Source organism: Esox lucius, chromosome 9, assembly GCF_011004845.1.
Source record: "Esox lucius isolate fEsoLuc1 chromosome 9, fEsoLuc1.pri, whole genome shotgun sequence".
NCBI classification, from domain to species: domain Eukaryota; kingdom Metazoa; phylum Chordata; class Actinopteri; order Esociformes; family Esocidae; genus Esox; species Esox lucius.
Window position 1 is genome coordinate 13,561,770 of NC_047577.1, and position 18,625 is coordinate 13,580,394.

The 18,625-nt window shown below is 41.0% G+C and overlaps 2 protein-coding genes across 19 annotated transcripts in view; both read left to right on the plus strand.

The window, feature by feature from the left end:
- Window positions 1–1,859, plus strand: part of rims1b (regulating synaptic membrane exocytosis 1b) — a 66,609-nt gene extending 64,750 nt beyond the window's left edge. For all 14 annotated transcript variants that reach the window (XM_034294363.1, XM_034294370.1, XM_034294366.1 and 11 more), the window contains one exon: window positions 417–1,859. In XM_034294363.1, the coding sequence (XP_034150254.1) occupies window positions 417–635 (219 nt within the window). In that variant the 3' untranslated portion in view covers window positions 636–1,859. The remainder of the gene's footprint in view (window positions 1–416) is intronic.
- A 5,322-nt stretch (window positions 1,860–7,181) lies between these two features.
- The window catches only part of kcnq5b (potassium voltage-gated channel, KQT-like subfamily, member 5b), a 103,253-nt gene continuing 91,809 nt past the window's right edge, over window positions 7,182–18,625 (plus strand). For 3 of the 5 annotated variants that reach the window (XM_020049754.2, XM_020049753.2, XM_010872934.3), the window contains exon 1: window positions 7,183–8,897. In XM_020049754.2, the coding sequence (XP_019905313.2) occupies window positions 8,551–8,897 (347 nt within the window). In that variant the 5' untranslated portion in view covers window positions 7,183–8,550. Of the gene's footprint in view, window positions 8,898–18,625 lie in introns of all 5 variants that reach the window. The other 2 variants (XM_020049752.2, XM_010872935.4) reach the window with 2 other exon arrangements.

The following is an 18,625-nucleotide window of genomic DNA, read 5'->3' on the forward strand; positions in this document are numbered from 1 at the left end:
AAAGCCTCCTTGTTTTTCCACTGGTTGTTCAGACAGTTTAATTTAAGTGAACATTCAAGTAGCGAAAAACTCTGAAACTGAATGTAGCCCTGGTATGTGGATATTTACCTTCAAGTTAATGTGGTAGGGTGATGACTGAATAAATGAGACACATGCAAAGGTTTCCCATTAAAAGCTTAAATGTCTCATTCTCTCACTGTTCACCATACTATTAATACACATGTAGATGTATTATGTAGTCGGCATGACAGGTTACGGCATTGGCCATTAAGAAAATGAAATTTTAGGTAATTTTAGGTAAGTATTTTACATTAATTATAATTATTTTAAATGAATTAAATGTAGCCTCTGAAGACAACGAACATAAAAATGAAAACAAAATGTTATATCTGCAAAATTCTATAAAATTTTTTTAGGTGATCGTCTGGGGAGACTATGGACGAATGGACCATAAAAGCTTCATGGGAGTTGCACAAATCCTATTGGAGGAGCTAGACTTATCAAGCACAGTGATTGGCTGGTACAAGTTGTTCCCGCCCTCCTCCTTGGTGGACCCCACACTAGCCTCCCTGACTCGACGTGCTTCCCAGTCGTCATTGGACAGCTCCTCGGGCCCACCAGGCACTCGATCCTAGTGGACCAACGGGGAATAGAGCTACCAATCTTAGTGGACCAATGGGACAATTAGCGATCTTATTGCTTTTGTGTAACGAATGAACATTACAGTAGAGATTAACGGACAAACATCATTCTAGAACAACAACAATCAAGAAACAGAATCACAATGATGAAAAAAAGCTTTGTTGAGATCTGACAATCACTCCTGTCAACGTTTATTTTGTGGTTTGCTTTAGAGAGCTCTACGTTTCGATGTTTCATTTTAGTAAAAAAATTGTCATCGTTTGTTCTCGGTTGTGATCTAAGAACTAGAGCTGTTGGTAATAAACAATGTCCGATAGCTAGGTAGGGCTGCTCTGTAGTCGAGCGATAAGGAGACACTCGATTTATATGAGACACTTTGTAGAAACTGAATTATCTATAATAATTAAAGAAGCAGGGTGGTGGTTTTTAGCCGAACCATCAAAAAAACTAAAATGTACAGTATGTTAGCGTCAGAATGTATGGACCCAAGACAGAGGTGTCATCCTCCCTGCCATCCTGGGGGAGCGTAATGTCCACTGCGCTGTGGCCCCTGTCCGGCTCCCAGGCAGACTGCCAGCACTTCGGCCTCCAGGTTCGAGTGCTTCTGGGTGGGGTCGGTCAGGATGAGCAGGGACCTCCCTTCTGGTGCCTAGACTTTGTAGATTCACAATTCTGGTCCTTATCTGTCAAAAAATCCTTTTTTGTTTTTAGTATGTTTACCATGGCTGGTCTAAGCCACTCTTTTATTTTCATCTTTTGTTGCTTTCAAAAAAATGTCTCCCCATTTGTTACTTATGGCACAAAAATGTTTTTATGATGAGTATGAGGTTTACGATACGTTGTCTGATACTGTATGTGTGCATGGAGATAAAAAAGACACAAAGAGAAAAAAATAAGTAATAGAGAAAAATAAAATTATGTGTCTGCAATGAGATGCAGGGGACTGTTCGGGGACAGAGCTTAAATTAAGATTTTTACACTTGACTATGAGATTAGAGTGGAATTATTATACTATGTTGTTTTCTTCATTCAATCACAGACAAAAAGTCCAAACCAGTATTCTTTGTATAGATGTATATTAGATCTCCAAGGAGGTTGACCAATTAATATAATTATTAATGTCACTTTGAAGTGTCACCAGGGTGTGAACAAGTCACTGTAAAAAAAAAGAAAATCTATTTCCACCCTCACATTAAAAAGATACATTGACAACAGTATCTTTGATTTCGCAGTTTTTGGAAATACCTTCTTCTTACCCTTAACACATGTTGGGGGTTTTTATCCAAAACTTAAGTTTACATTATTTTGAGATTTTAAATGCAAGCACAATAAGCTTGATTTTTTTACGGCAAAAAGTTTATCTTTTTGGAGAAAAAATGTTGACAAAAACAGAAAAAAATACTGATTGCAAATTAGATTTTTTTTGTTTAGTTTCTTTCTTAGTTTTCTCGATTTCATGGAAAGACTAAATGGACAAGTTGCTCACAATTTCCTTGTGCATCTCTGTGAATGTGAAAAGTAACCAATCAGATTGATCTGTCAGGACACGAACACCAATGCTCATCCTCTGTCAGGCCTGCTGACTCCTCCCACACTGGAGGGGGGCGTGGCCAGCATGACTCGGACCCGTTCCAAGCTGCATGCACATTTTGTAAAACGAAATCGATACTGGGGAGAAGAAAAAAAAAATGATTTAACTGAACTAGATGTGTGTTAGTTCCACATGCCGTAGGCCCGCTTGTATGTTGCATGCACTTGTACAGTTTGCTCGTACTTAAATAATAAAGAGATAAACCAAGAAACCGAAGCCATTCACATCACGCGAAGACATTCGAAATGATCCGCTGCAGTCAAGCATAGTCCACGTCACTCATCCCGGTGCTGAATGTCTCAAGTCTTAATTCATTACAGAGATTATGTTGATGTCTTTTTTGACCCTACTGAACGTGTGCTGTACTGTGTTACTAGCAGTCCTCACCACCCCTTCTTTCATATATATATATATATATATATATACTGTTACTGTACACATCATAGTTGACCTCTATGGGGCTAACACTATATGGTTAAATATGTATAAATCAGATCAACCTATATACAAAGTATAGTTATGTTGAACATAATGATGTGATTACATATATGGATACATTATTTACAGTATGATGCAAAGAAAGTTATTGCGTCTTTTTGGTGAATATTCAACAACCAAACAATCAGGTGACTGGTATTTGCATAAAAAGGGCCGAGTCTAATTATTGGCCCGTTGTCAAGTTGTCTCTAGGGACCACTGGTAGACTTCTAAAGTCTGCAAATGAACACTTCTGTACTACAAGGCTTTGGGTTAGTCCCAACAGGCCAACCTTGAGTGTACTAGGCTATCAGGCTATTCTTCATACCACTCAGAAGCTGTCATTACTACACTTCTCTACGCTTGCTTTGAAACCTACATTCTACATCCCCAGTCGTTTACAGAAATAACTAATTTACGTTCCATACTCAGCGAGGCTAAGTTATTCCTTTTACTTTATCAGTATTATTGGGAGAGAAAAAAAATGCTGATTGTTTACAATTTATGTGTTCCACTGAAACAACAACTATAAAAGAATATTATTAGGAGAAAAAAGAAAGTATTCACTGCAAAACTTCTTGTTTGTATAACAAATGTGGCTCAGATGATGTGTATGTTTTATATATAAAAAAAGAGTTCATTTTTATTATTTACAAATAAAAAGAATGTGTGGAAGAAATTTCACTCATACCTGCCGTCGTTATTCCACTCAACACCACTCATAGCATTTTGATATGATTGGAAAAACCTTTTAAACAAATGAAATATTCACAAAACTGCAAACTGACACTCCAGGCAAGCAAACCAAACAAAGTATTTAAAAGATGTGAAATAGTATTCAAGCCAAGTTTTCAATAATATATTATTTTTAATATAGACTATATATTAAAATGTATTTCTTAGGCCTAGATTATGCACTTCACCAGAATTACTGTAATAGAGAAAAAAGCAAATGCTCTCTAAAATAAATTGTATCTTTCGCTATGCTATCTTATTACTTGCTTGTGGGAAAACTAATATTTTCCAGAGTTCCACAAATTCAACCCTCCATGCCCTCTGTCATTCTCCTCTGATAGGCATCTAAGCAAAGCAGAGAAACCGAACTCCCAGGAAGAGGGAGAGAGACAGAAAAGAGGGAGAGAGAGAGACAGAAAAGAGGGAGAGAGAGACAGGAAAGAGAGAGAGAGAGAGACAGAAAAGAGAGGGAGAGAGACAGAAGGGGGATGTGGGTTAGAGGGTCTCAGTTATGTCTCTGTCATCTTTGAGTGACAGGGCATGGTCAGATTCATTATATATTTAGAACATCAGTGGCGCTCAGAACACAATAGAGCAGTATCTTAAACCTCGAAAATCCGAAAAATGTTAAAGAAGTTAGAAGTATAAAAACTCCAAATTGTGACAATTAGTGGATGTGAAGAGTAGCCTCGAAAGAATTTGCTGTAACTGAAAAGTACAATACACTGAAAATGACCATATGTAAATAATTATCTATATGGCTGCATTATATTTGTGACGCAGTTTCTAATTACTATTGACTGTGTGTAATCTCACAGATGCCATCTTTCATTTGTTGAAAAATATTCCAAAAACATTGAAACCAAATGCCCCAGGCAATGACCTATGTACCCCTTATATGTTTTAAGCCACATCTTTCTAACTTTGCGGAGAGCTGTTGTTTTTTGCCGTGACAAGATTTGGTCAGTTTGCATTTACACAGATGAAGTGTTTTGTCATTGAAGCAATATTGACAAAACCACTAAGTCAATGTTTTTTTTTTTATTTAAAAAAAAACGGGTGCAAATCCCATCCTGGTGTTGCCAGTGGCCACATAATCAGAACACTGTTCATCATGTGGAGCACTTGACAAGGAAAGTTTCTCTTGTTGTAGACCTTGATACGGGCCAGTTCCCTCAGAACAGGAAGTGTGTACTTATACCTGAATGATGCTACGCTCAAGCTACGCTCATGTCTAGCTATGTGAATAGAGCTGAATGTACATACAGCAACATGAACTCTACAAGGTAGCTTTGACTTTATGTACTTCCTTTATCCCTGACTGCGTTAGTTCCTCTCAATGAATGCTACAGTTGTGCCAAAATGGCCTCTCGTGCAACCTCAAACATGACGCATGTCAACATGGGCCCCAGAGATTTATGTTCCACATCCTCTCATTAAGAAAGTTGAGGGCCCTCTCAAGCAACATCTGCAGGCAATCTAGCCCCTGACCCTTGTCACTGGATCAGAGATCACAACTTGTGTGTGTCTGTCTGTCTCTCTCTCTCTGTGTGTGTGTGTGCGCGTGTATGTGTGTGTGTGTGTGTGTGTGTGTGGACCAGAGCTAATATAACACAGTCAAGATACTTATTTTCCAGCTCCCAGGAAGTGACCTTGTCCATTAGGTCAAATGATGCCGATCTTTATGGTTCATCATTAATAGGAAATACAGAATGGAAATGAAAATATAACCACATTCATTCTATTACAATTTTTTGTTCCTTTTATGTTGACCTCTTGAGTTTTTTTTTTTTACAATGATTGGAAATGGTTTGGAAACAGTCCAGCTAGCCTAGCCTATATTGTGCATCTAGCTTCCTGCCATTGGTCACTGTTTTCAAAGGAGTTATATGTGGATGTTGCCCATGTCAAATAACGCAAGGCCAGATATTTGTTAGCATTCAAACGTTGCTACTGCTAGAATTCAGTGTATACAATGTTGGTCTGTAGTGGCACTGCTGTGACATGTTGGGAGACATTGAGTTACATTGTGTGTTGACAGAGCTGACCTAACCTTGTTGTAAACAAGACACCTTCTGAAGCAGCTGGAAAGTATGTTTGGCAAAAGAAACTGATGCACAGTATATAGCTCCACCAGCGAAAAGTTTGTGTACAGCTGGGACAATTGATTAAAGCAATCTTTCTGGGTTGTCAGTGTTTCTGTACTCAGAAAACACTACAATATTAGAAAATAAATATATACATCAATACAATTAAAGTAACAATAATGTATTTTGTTGTCCAAAAGGCGATTAATATCTTAATCCTAGAATAAATTTAATTTGCTTAGAGGTTGTCTGCATCTTCAGGGACTGAAGGAAATCCAGTGAAGTGCTTGTTCAGCAATTGGCAGACTCAGTTGGCACCAAAGTACATACTTTACAGTGAAAATAAATCTTGGAAGGAATGGCCACACTGACTGGTAAAAATGGTATGTTCAGCACTGTATTCAGCACAATTATGACACAAAGAACAGTTTTTAAAAAAGGAGGCATGAAAAATTCTGCCTGAAATGTGGAATCATTTACAATCACAGTCTACCAAAGTAAACTTCAGTTATAGTTTCTAAGGGAGGTCACACAGAATACTTTCCTAAAAACACAAGAATTTTTTTTCCAAACAAATAAACTGTGTATAGGTTATATGTAAACACTTTCCATGTATAGCTACAACACCAGACTACAGATTAGCATTGCCCTAAAATGCTTACAATAAATGCTTACAGCCCCAAAACTGTGACAACTGCCTAATGAGTTACTAACCATTCCTCACCAGCAGGTGGTGTCGTTTTGTCAGTGCATCGTCGGTCGAAGGAGAGATTGGACAGAGAGCCTATTGTGGTCTGACATTTCAACGCCGTCTACAGGTGTTGGATCTTACTTTGACCAGTTCTGACAATAGGAAAATAATCCTCCTGCAACAAGAATTGTGAGTTGTGATGTGGATTGCTGTAAATGTTTTGGTTTGGACTAATACAATTTTTGTTCAGGCAAATAAAGTCATAAAGACTTTTAAAAAAAAGAAGACATTTGAAAATAGAAAAAACTTTACAAGCTTTTTAAACCACAAATGCTCTTGGTCACACTTTATTTTGAGAGTCCCAATTTCCATCTGTAAAAGCTATATGTATTTTGTTGAAAGTTTTTCATAGTATTACTATCTTTTGATAAGCAATTGCTTGCTATGGTTGTGGTTAGGTTAAGGTTTAGAACAAGTTTTAGGGTAAGGGTTAAGCTATGGTTTAGGATTAGGATAAAGGTTAAGGTTTGGGCAAGAATTACGGGTTAGTATATAGTTACAAGTGTACTGCTAGTCAGTAGATATTTTGTAGAGAATCTACTGAAACACATCTGGGAATCTTAAAATAAAGTGTTACCCTAAGTGTTACCCCTTTAATTTATTGTCTATCAATGTGTTTCATGGTTGCCCCACTTATAAATGTTCTCTCTGGATATGAGCGTTCGAAAAATGTCAATGTAATATTACAATAGCATTCAGTAGGTTCATCATAGCTTTTGGTGAAGAAAAGGGAAGTGTCTGTTCACTGAATCAGAAAACAATACGCCACTGCCTTCCTGCAACTTCCTTTACCGCGAACCGTTATACAGACAAACGCATAGTTAACATTGCATATGTCTTTGTAGAGAAACAAAATAAACGAACTAAGTTTTCTATCCCTTTTTATTAGTTAACTACTTTTTTAATCATCAACGTCTTTACCTTTAAAAAAAGAGAACTACTTTACACTACAATTTTGTAATTGGAAAATGTAAAAGATATAAGCCAATTTAACATTAAACCTATCCAATATATGATATATATTTTTCAAGAGTACAGTTGACAGTTGTTGTCTGTCGTCAGTCTTGCGCATTTAAAAACACAAATGTGTCTCTGTACTTATTTCTGGATTGTATGTCACGTGGTCGGGGTGACAGTTGCTGCTGACAGAGAAATAAGAGGCAATTCTTCACGGAATTATTAATAAATCCAATACATTCATAATTATTATTTTTGAAAGAATCTAGAGTTTATTTCGTTGTGACGCGCTGCCTGGTGGAATTCAGAAGGACTTTTGCGCCTGTGAGTGTTTCCATATAGGCTCGGGCTAGTGAAGATATTTTATACAGAAGCCATACCGTTTGCGGTTTCCATCGACTGGAATATATTTTAACTTCTGACTGAGTGGAAAATTCATTACGCTATATTCTACTTTATGGACCATTCAAAGACGTCTGGTAATTTTGCACTTTAACAGGAAATAAATTGTATGAGTACTGACTGCTGTTTGCATGGTTTTTGCCTCAACGTCAACGGATTGAATTCGTGGTTTTCACTGCGACTTGTGATTCAAGCACTCGGACACAACCTATCAATCACTAAGCATTATGCGCCTGGCTGCGGGTTTTTACTGGTTTCTAAGGACAGAGGACATGCTGCCACAAAATAATACTAAGATACGGAACTGTCATAAATAAGTTGACACTTGGTTAAACGACTAACATTTTGTGAGGTGCAGTGCGTTCTTTAATTTGCCGGTGCCTTGCTATCATCACGCCTTGCTATCATTAGGTCTCCTCGGCGGATACCTGTATCGGAAGCAACAGGCTGCTCACCGTGCACTGGTGAGAAAGTCCGCTTTCATGTTAGATTTACTTCCTCTATGTTTTGTGCTATACGCTACGAACGGAGTGTGAGCAGAAACTATTGCTGGCAAGAGGCAGTTTAAACTGTGATAGTGGTGAACATATGTTGGGAACAGACGCACCCAACTAAGAATTGCGGGCGCAGTGCATTTCGTTTACGCGCAGGCAACACAGCTGTGGAAAACCGACTGTTACATGTGGAGTGGTGACGGTTCATGAGATAGCGAAAGAGGGCGGTCAAAACACAACACTGGCTAAACAGCGTGCCTTGGCTATTGTTTCATATCTAACTCCCGGGAGCTAGAATACTTAATTTGCAGTTCATTCAGACAGCTCCACATCTAGATCTACACCTTCAAGACAGATACGCATGCCCCAGAGGATCTCCGCAAGGCAGTACTCTATGCCCGCCCTGGTGATGCCATGCCACGCAACCACAGCGGAGATGAAGGCGGCACGGGGCTCTGGATGAAAACCTCGCCGGGCCACCGCGCGGAGGGCTACGACTTGAAGGATGTGGAGTCCGGACGAAGGATGATGAACAACGCCAGTGCCGGGGACGGTTTGCTGTCGGCCACCAGCCCCACAAGCACCGGAGGTTCGGAGAGACTGAGGGGAAAGCAGGGGGCCCGGCTGAGCTTGTTGGGGAAGCCGCTCATATATAGCGCTCAGAGCGGCCGAAGAAACGTCCGATACCGGAGGCTACAAAACGTACTGTACAACGTGCTGGAGAGACCACGAGCATGGGCGTTCATCTACCACGCGTTTGTGTAAGTGAAAGTTTTCATTCATCTATCATCTGCGTGCTATTCTAGCGCAGTTGTTTCATGCTGCGGGTGGTCAAAAAGGTTCTGTGCTCCACCTGTAGCCTCCTCCTGGAGGGAAGCTGATGTGTATTCTACCATGATAGATGTTTGGACCAGTCATGCAAAATGCTCAGTTTTTCCTTAAATGTTATCCTCTCATTCCCTAATCTTCCAACCAGGAATTTTGTATAACAGGTCATTTGATTAGTTACGGAAAATGCACTGCTCTTGTTTCTCAACACATTTCTTGTACTTTCATAACTCTGTTTGAATAAGAATCGGGCGACCTTAGTCTACCATCTGAAGATATTAGTTAGGACGGAGTACATTAGTTTACAGCACAATTCCTGCAAGTTAAATGCAAATTATGCATTGAGGTGGAGATAGATAGCCTATGTCAGTTAGATAGATAGCCTAAGACAGTTGTCGCAGGCTTGACCAACTCCCAATTTAAAAATGCTTGGCCGGAGGCCGCAGAGGTTTTCAAACTTTTTACACTGCGATTCACCTCAGAAAACATTTCACTGAATATATATCCATCAAAGGGACCACTGCGTACCACCAGTGGTACACGTACCATAGTTTGAGAACCAGTCTAAGCGACTGCTTATGCCTGTAACCGGCCCTTAGAATATACATTTTGGACTCACACAAACGCAATGTTCTCCATATACAATATGCATTCCAGAATTATTGTCACTCTTTGTAAACATGAAGAAAAATCGAATTGTACGTATATACTTGATTTGACATTCAAACTATGAGAGAAATCTAACCTTTAATTATTTTTTTTTAAAGAACAGAAACAAATTCATGATGATTAAATATATTTCAACATGTGTAATGTTTAAAATAATTGGCAACCTACAAATTCTTATAAAAGAAATCTGCCATAAGGCTAACATTGGGCCATTGTTGGATCTTCCAAAAGTACAATGATCAAAAGCATTTCTCCTGGGCCACACCAAAATGTCTCATTGACGACAGAATCAAACTTTGCAGTTGTCATCCCAGACCCCTGACCTACACCCTGGGGTGAGTTGAAGCGGAAAGCCCACAAGCGAGGACCAAGGACTTTGAATAATCCTGAGGGATTCTGCATGACTGAACGGTCTCAGGTCCCTTGATGTTATTTTGGCCGAGGGCGTGCATGAAGTACTAAATGATGGGGTATCAATTATCAAAATATCAAAATACAGTATTGTTTTTTTCAAGAAAAAACCTTGTGATTATCAACTAGTTTCTTCTTTTAACAAATGTACCTAAATTAAAGGTTAGATTGCACTCACATTTCGAGTTGAAGATCAAGCTGATGAGCCGCCGTGACGTTCTCTGCTTGTTTGCTCATTGTTAACCAGGTTGTCAATCATTCTGGAGGGCTCTATAAAGATCTGCCATAGCCCTTAAACATAAACAAACAAACTGAATGCACTATTATAACATGGTGATCATCTGCTGTTATTGTTGTTTTTGTGCTCGAGCCGACTCATCTTCAACCCAGAACGAATTAAGTTGATGTGCTACTGAGACCAGTGTAACCGAAGGTCGATAATGAATGCCAGCTATGGAAATATCAAGTGTAGTGAACCCCATTCAGGGTCATCCATAGAAGAATGACCTAAAGGAGAACCACTTTACAGCACAATTGTTTTTAGCTAATTATGGATTTCAAAACCCCTTCTCCACATGACTCACACCGTTGAATTGTTTAAACTACGCTAGAGCTTTTTGTAGAAGAAACTTTGGACACAATGCAAATGCTGTCTTTTCAAATAATGTAATGAACTGTTGAGTGGTCTGATGACTACTGCTGTATATGCAGTTGTGGCTGAAAGTATTGGCACCCTTGCACTTTCTACAAATAACTCACATTGTCTCAAAAAAACAAGTTGGAATTTACCAAAGTATTTGGTCTCCACAGTTCTTTATTTCACTGTTAATATTGCAGAACCTTTGCTTTAATTCAGAACCTAGCGTATCCTTTGAAATCTGAAAGTGAACAGAAATGGCATTGACTAAATTATTGACATCCTCAAATCAATATCTGGTAGCATGGCTTTTGGCTAAAATGACTGAGCTTCCCCTAGCCAAATAAGATTTATTTACCTTTGTACTTCTGTACTTCTGTACTGACTGTCTGGTCTCGTCTTGTTCAAACTGTTCCAGTTCTACCCGATTTTAAAGGTGCCTCCCAACTGCTGTTTTCAGATCTCTCTGCAGGTTTTCAATGGGATTTTTATCTGGATTTACTGCTGACTACTTGCTGTTGCTTTTTCAAGTTTGGGGTCATTTTCCAGCTAAAAGACAGATGACTTTTGACAGGGATCCAGCTTACAGACAGTGAGTTAGACATTGCGATGCCATGTACACTTTCAAGGCACACATTACCAGAGGTGTCAAAGCAACCCCAAAACATCACTGATCGTCTTCTGTGTTTGACTGTGATGAAGGTGTTCTTTTCTTTGAAGGCATCATTTTGTTTTCTGTAAATATAGACATGGTGTGATTGGCCAAAAAGCTCTAATTTGGTCTTATCTGTCCACAGGAGATTGTCCCTGAAGGATTGTGGTATGTACAGTTGTGTTTCAGCAAATTGTTGTCAGTCTGTCTTATTACTCTCTCTCAGCAGTGGTTCTCCTACCATAGCCCCTTTCACTGAGTTGTCGACAGATAGTGCCAGTTGAAACTGTCATACCTTTAGACGGTGAATTATTTGAATGAATTGCAAGAGTGCCAATGCTTACGGTCACAACTGTGCATTTATGTGAACACTTCCCATTAAGTGCTGTGTAACACTTCCCTTTAAGTGCTGTGTAACACTTCCCTTTAAGTTCTGTGTAACACTTCCCTTTAAGTGCTGTGTAACACTTCCCTTTAAGTTCTGTGTAACACTTCCCTTTAAGTGCTGTGTAACACTTCCCTTTAAGTGCTGTGTAACACTTCCCTTTAAGTGCTGTGTAACACTTCCCTTTAAGTGCTGTGTAACACTTCCCTTTAAGTGCTCTGTAACACCAGTGTGTTGGAGTTCTGTTTGTGCCCTTTGTAGTCATGGAATGCACCCCCTGTCACTCGGTTCTGTTAATGCTATTGTTATCATTGTAACAAGGACGTTATAAAGATGTTGATGGTCGAATGTTGTATGGGGGCTAGTGACATTAATTAGGAGCTAATTAAACTTTTGGCCTAAATTGCTTCACAGTGGCTTGAATATATGTTATATAAAACAACAAATGTATATGTTGTCGTAAAAAGATTGTGCGCCATGCTAACTAACTTGGTCTAAAATACTCAACAGTAGCTAGCTGGCTGACGTTATGTTGCATATAAGATCAATCTGGTGACGACAAAATTATGAAATGTTTTTTTTTACTGCTAATCATGTGCCTTCTTTAAGGAGATGTGTTGTGTTGTCAAACAGCAATGCACTTCAGACTAACTCTTCATCAGTTGAGGGTACTTTCAAAATAATATTGTAATGTACTTGAACTACACGACCCATGAATGTGTGTTCTTCCGCTTGGCCCAGAGCGTGATCAGACCAGATACAGGAAGGAGTCAATCCTCACAGTGCCTTGGTGTGTCCGTCCATCTGGGCACTGTCAGATGGCTTCTCTTATTGACTGGCAACCAGCTGCGTTTGATTTCCCGTGTGTGACAGAACTCTTATCACAATCCCACTGAGACTGATTACAGGAAGGAAGTGTGTGTGTCGGGACCTAACTGAGTTTTGAGCATCCACGTTCTGGGTTATAAAGAAGGGCTCCTATGTGCATATGTTGGGTTGTACAGCTTCTACACATTTTGGGGGTCACAATTCCTCATCAAACTAATTCTCAGGCCCCCTTATCCAACTTAGAATTGTCTTTCAACCCGTCATTGCTCCAGAGGACCCTGCTACAGACTAGGATTATGTACATGGTGTTTCTCATATGGTGTATATGGTGTACCTATGTAGTGTACGATTCTTTACAAAAACCCAGAACATTTTAAGAAATGTCTGGGGTCAGTTTTATCTGCAGTGTCTGTTTCCTTATTTTTCCTTCTCTATTTTCTTTTTTTCTGCGCTAAAGAAACGTAGCCAACTTGTTGGATTATATTCTATCAGCGCGTCTCCTTAGTTAAAAATAATAAGGGGATGAGTTATGTTTATTGAGGTGATAAAAAAATAAAAATAACTGCTTACTCACTCTCAGAAAGAACATGCGGACACACACTCGAGGAGGCGTCTGTTCTGTTGACGTTTGTCTCTTCGGGAGCGCATGGTTGGTGGGTTGATGGCTGGAGATTTAGTGAATTAGGTCTTACAGCCCTGGGGTCAGTGTGGAAGAGGGGGAGACATCCAGCCTCTCTCTATTTCTCTTAACTGTAAATCATCATACGAAACCTAATGGCGCCGGATCACACTGGATAAGAGGTAGTTGTCATTTAAATGAAATGCACATGCTTTTTACTGGGTCTCGTGCCTTCAGAAGCTCCATGGAACAACGTATTAGCAAATTCGTTTGAGACTTTCAACTGTGAGCCCTTTGCAGTTATAGGGTTTAAACTGTAGGGTTCATAGTCGTAGGCTATTTAGTCTTTTGAAATTTCGAGGTATTTCAAATCACAGCTGTAAAAAAAACATCTGACAAATACATTTGAGCATTTGGATTTCCTTGTCAGGTTTGTCTTGTAATAATAATGCCTTTGTCTTATGTGGGTTCAGGTCGCAATCACCTGGATAAGGTAGATCGAATTGTCATTTTACATAGTTGAGGCCTTGCCTTTTATCTTTACAAAGAAAGAATGACTTAACGTTTGCTATTTGTTTATGTCGTTATAAAAGAACGCATTTATCCCCACGAATCCCACCTGTTCAGTTTCTGCTATTATTTTGCTTACGAATATGCTTTATGTACCTGGGGCTGCAGGTGTGTGTTGTGTTTGTTCAAATCTGCCTTCTAGTGCTTACTTTATATTTGACTGACAAGTTCAGAAAATTGTGTTTGTCACCAGAGATTTATGGAGTTACACACATTTAAACAGAAACTTATACAAACATATTTTGATGGACCACATCAAATTGGCAAGCTAATTACAAACTGGGTCGCGTTGGGTAGTTCAAACAGCTGTTAGCAAACAGCTGATAACTAGTAGCTATTTTTCAGTCAAAAATCTTTAGTGGGACATGTTCAGACTGAAGGTATAGGCCAAGGTAAATTTGATTAAGGTACCTGACACAAGGCAAGCAGTTTGCTTATTTAATTCTACATCCGGAAGGGATATGCTTATCTAATTTTGCATCCTGAAAGGGTATCACACGATTGACTGTATAACTATGGTAATGAGCTAAATGCACACAACATCGTTCTAAAGGGCTTTTCAAAAGGTAATGATATTATGAAATTAACTATTGAATAAAAGTAATAAAAAATATCCAAATATTGTAGACACACGGAACACAGGCGGGGCGTATGTATTCTGTCCATTTTATTTCACCATGTTGGAGATGGAGGACAGAGACAGTCTTTGTGCCTGGCTGTCTGTATCGCAGCCTGCCCGGGGGCTTGGTCCCCACTGACTACCTCCCTCTGGTCCCCCCCCAACACTCAGAGACAGTGCCACCATTCATCTTACCTCTGGATTAACAAGCTCTTATCCCCGCAAGTAAGTCTGGGGCCAGGAAAGAGGGGTGAAATGGATACGCTCGTGGGACCTGGCCCCCTCGTCGGCTTGCAGGCGACGGCGCTTCCAAAGCCATCCCCTCTTCCCTGATATAATGCACTTCTTTTGACCAGGGTCGGGAGGGCCCTGCAGTTTAGGACTCAGACATACCTGAGAAGGAGAGTGAGAGGGAGCGTCGGAAAACTATTCTGATCTCTGTGTACTCTAAGGGCGCGGGTTCACAGGTCTGGCCGGGGGCTGATGGTCAGGGTGTCTGCGGCGGATGGAGATGAAGGTTCGAGCACTAGACAGTATGGTGTTATGCAAGACTGTATTTCTGCTATGTCACCCTTGTTTGATGGTAAGCCCTGTGGTTAGGAACGTTGTGCCAGGAAGTGAAAGGTTGCTAGATTGGCAAAAACAAAAGGCATTGTGCCTAATATAGAGCCAGCTTCACTTTAAAAGCAGAAGTTGCATTTCTTTTGAACGTTCGTGCAGTTGACAACTAAAGCAACCTAATCCTCAAAATCTTTAGTGTGTTGTTCAGGATGGAGCAAGGCCATTTGCTCCCGCGGAGTGTAGAACTTTCATTTACATTGGATCACATTAAAGATATCAGTGGCACATGCCGTGTTTCCAGTATATCTATCTCTGTGTCCTGCACATGAAAGTGCCACGTTATCTTCTTCTTGAAAACCCACTCCTCACCCGTCTGGAGTTGTAATGGTTGTGCTGGCCTCCAGCATGCCAGCATCTGTCACCACGCACCAATGTCACCAAGGAGATCATGAATCCCCACTACTGCTGTACAATGACAGACACCACAGCAGAACTGGTGGTGCCGATGCTGTCCACATCCTGCACAGTGCACTTCACCGCTGTGCACTTTAACACTGTGTACTTTAACGCTGTGCACTTTACCACTGTGTACTTTAACGCTGTGTACTTTAACACTGTGCACTTCACCGCTGTGCACTTTACCGTTGTGCACATAAACACTGGGCAGTTTGCCGCTGTGCACTTTAACACTGTGTACTTTAACACTGTGCACTTTAACACTGTGTACTTTAACACTGTGTACTTTAACACTGTGTACTTTAACGCTGTGCACTTTAACGCTGTGTACTTTAACGCTATGCACTTTACCGCTGTGCACTTCAACACTGTTCACTTAAGGCCATGGCAGTGCAGCACATCCCACAACATTACATACACTGTGGAATACACAGTGGACCCTGCTGATAGCTACTGATCCTTAAACTAATCTTAAGGATGGACTACTAGGTAATGTAAACTGATCCTTTAACTAATGCCACCAAAACATTGCCTTTTAGGGTACTGATGTGGGTGTTTAAGTGAATCATCCGGTCAGGTATAGGCATTGTGCTGCTGGTTTAACAGGGTTGTTGTTCGTGACGAGGGTGTGTTTGGCCGGAGACCGAGTCGTGGTTTATCTTGAGAAAACAAGAAAGTACCTCATGCACTTGCGCAACGTTGCTCTGAGAGTGGCTACAGCAGGGTGGAGGATGGGTGCGGACATTTGGAAGGATAGTATCATCAACATAGAGGTGGGAAGAAACAGTGTCGGTGATACTGACGTGGAAGAGGTTGTGACCGCAGGGTTCACTCCTTTGGACTGGCTCAGATTTTGGGTTGCGGGCGTTTTCACCTCTAATTGTTCGGGGAGCGTAGGGTGAAGGAGGCGGTGAACAGTCTTCCGGGCTGACAGACGAGGAGTCGCCAGGTCAAGGGGGGAGGTTAATAAGCGGAGAGGCGCGCTGTGACCTTTCGCAGTTCACAAGACAGGCTTTGTTGCGTGGTTGAAGTAGAGCCTAACTTGGATGTTGACTTCCTGCTGTACCACAGACGTCTGGATAAGCAACCGAGAGTGGATGTATGTGACAGAGGGCTGTGTAAATGGATCTAAGCCCTGGGGGGGGGGGGGGGGGTTACTTATACCAGGTTAATGAAAATTTGGATACCTTTCACCCAGGAGCAATGTCTGTATTTTCCGGAAGATTCCACACACTTGCCTTAGCGTTTTTTCTACACTGGAAGGTATGCGTAGTGGCTTCACTGGCTAAGCGCTCTGAGTCGATGGAAAAAAGCACGAGTCTACACACTGGGGCAGGCAAAGGTGAAGTTTTTCAAGAAGCAGAGAGTAAACACGGTGTCTGGTCGGGTGATTCAGTAAGAGGTCTGCACGTGGTTAAGGGAAAGGGGCCTTTAGAAAGAGGACACAGAACAGAAGTCCCTGATGTACTTGGCGGAATAGAAACCCGAAACATAGGTGATGAAGAACGGAAGCTAGAGCAGAGGCGTTGGTGGGAGGAAAGACTGCGAGGTGTGTGTGTGGGTGTGTGTGTTTGTGTGCAGTATTTGTGCAGGAGGAAACACGCTTCAGACGTCTACATGAGGAGCGTGCGATTGTGTGTGCTTTCAGCTCAAGAACTGCAAAGATGGCCACCCCAGTGTCCAAACACTTAACTGTGTGACAAAACTTCTTAACTTACTACTTATACCTGCCTCTTATAACTGTATCATACTACATCCACTGAACTGTACGTGCAGTTGAATATCGCTCTGGTTCTCACTGGCTCCCCTTTCAACACAATTCATATTTGACTCTCTACACAGCCGGCTTATGTGGCCCGTCCATTTTTATCAAGCACTCGCCTACTAAGATATCTGACACATACACTATTCATCCAACTTAAACGCAGTATGATGTAGAACAAGGCAGACATATCAACCCTTGTAAGATCTTACACAGAATTGTAGACCCTGTTTTACTTCCGTACGGAACCCGTCTGAAATGAAAGGTGGCTTGTTAAAAAAGCTGTCAGACAAAAATCAGCCTAGGAAGTGTTATACATTCAGTATCATCTGACATTCTGACTCTTAAGAGTTGCACATTCAGGCACTAAGGACTGAGGAGATAGTTGTATACCTGGAGTATAGTTGTTTGTGGTTATATGCACATCCTGAATAACATGCGCGCCGGGTTAATATCGAGGGGTGGAAAATACCAAGGCGTCCCTGTGCACTGTGTGAATTCTCCCGCTTTCTCGACACTTTGCGAAGCGCGTTTGGTTTTCCCATCCAGACGTCCGTCAGGTCCAACGGGCAGAGCCGCTCGTAACTTGCAGCCTCACGGGACATCTGCGAAACATGACGCGCGGTGGGTGTGGAGATGATGCAACACACCAAAAGGCATGACCAAGAAACAACAATCACAGAGTTGTCGGGAAATGTTGAATCCACATACCGTGCATAGTATTCAGAGCCCTTCAATTTCTCCTGATGTTGTTGTGTTGTAGACTTGATTTTGATGTGTTACTGTATAATCTGCATAACTAATTAAAAAATGTTACCATACAAGACAGGTGTCTCATTTCAGTCCTGTGTTTTTCTCTGAGGGAGTTCCCCAGAACTGTTTTCAGAGATCGCTAAGACAGATAAAGAGACAGGATACACTAACACAGATGCATTGTGCTTTTCAAGGGACAGGTTTACCTAAACACATACTCCACCATTTTCCCCCTGCTTGACCCCCTGAGATCCTGAGAAAGCTGCGTGGATTCGTTTGATCCGAATTGCACGCCGGACCTCTGATATCGCTTAAGTATCTTGCTGGAAAATGTAGACGCTGACTAAATCTGGTTTTCGCTAACTCTGATTTTGACTAACTCTGATGTGGGAAGTTTGTGTTACTGATATAAGTACAACCAGTCTTTGCAGGGAGTCCGATAATTATCTTGACCTTAAGTGATTTATTTGTCATCATATTTCATTATTTCTCACAAAAATCCACCTCAGTTGTGGTCGGAGACTCATTTCCAGTTATCCTCCTCCTACCCTAGCACCACTCAGTCTTTGCAAAAAGGCCATCTCCCCTTCTAGACCCTTGGAGAGAATGTTCATCTGAATCGTTGTCGTAACAAACAGATGATTTAGCCCTCCAATATAGTGACTAGCAAGCTAGCTAGCATTGTGAGAAAACTGCCCTTCCAAGCAAGGAGTGAAGGTCGTGTGTGTGTGGCCGACTG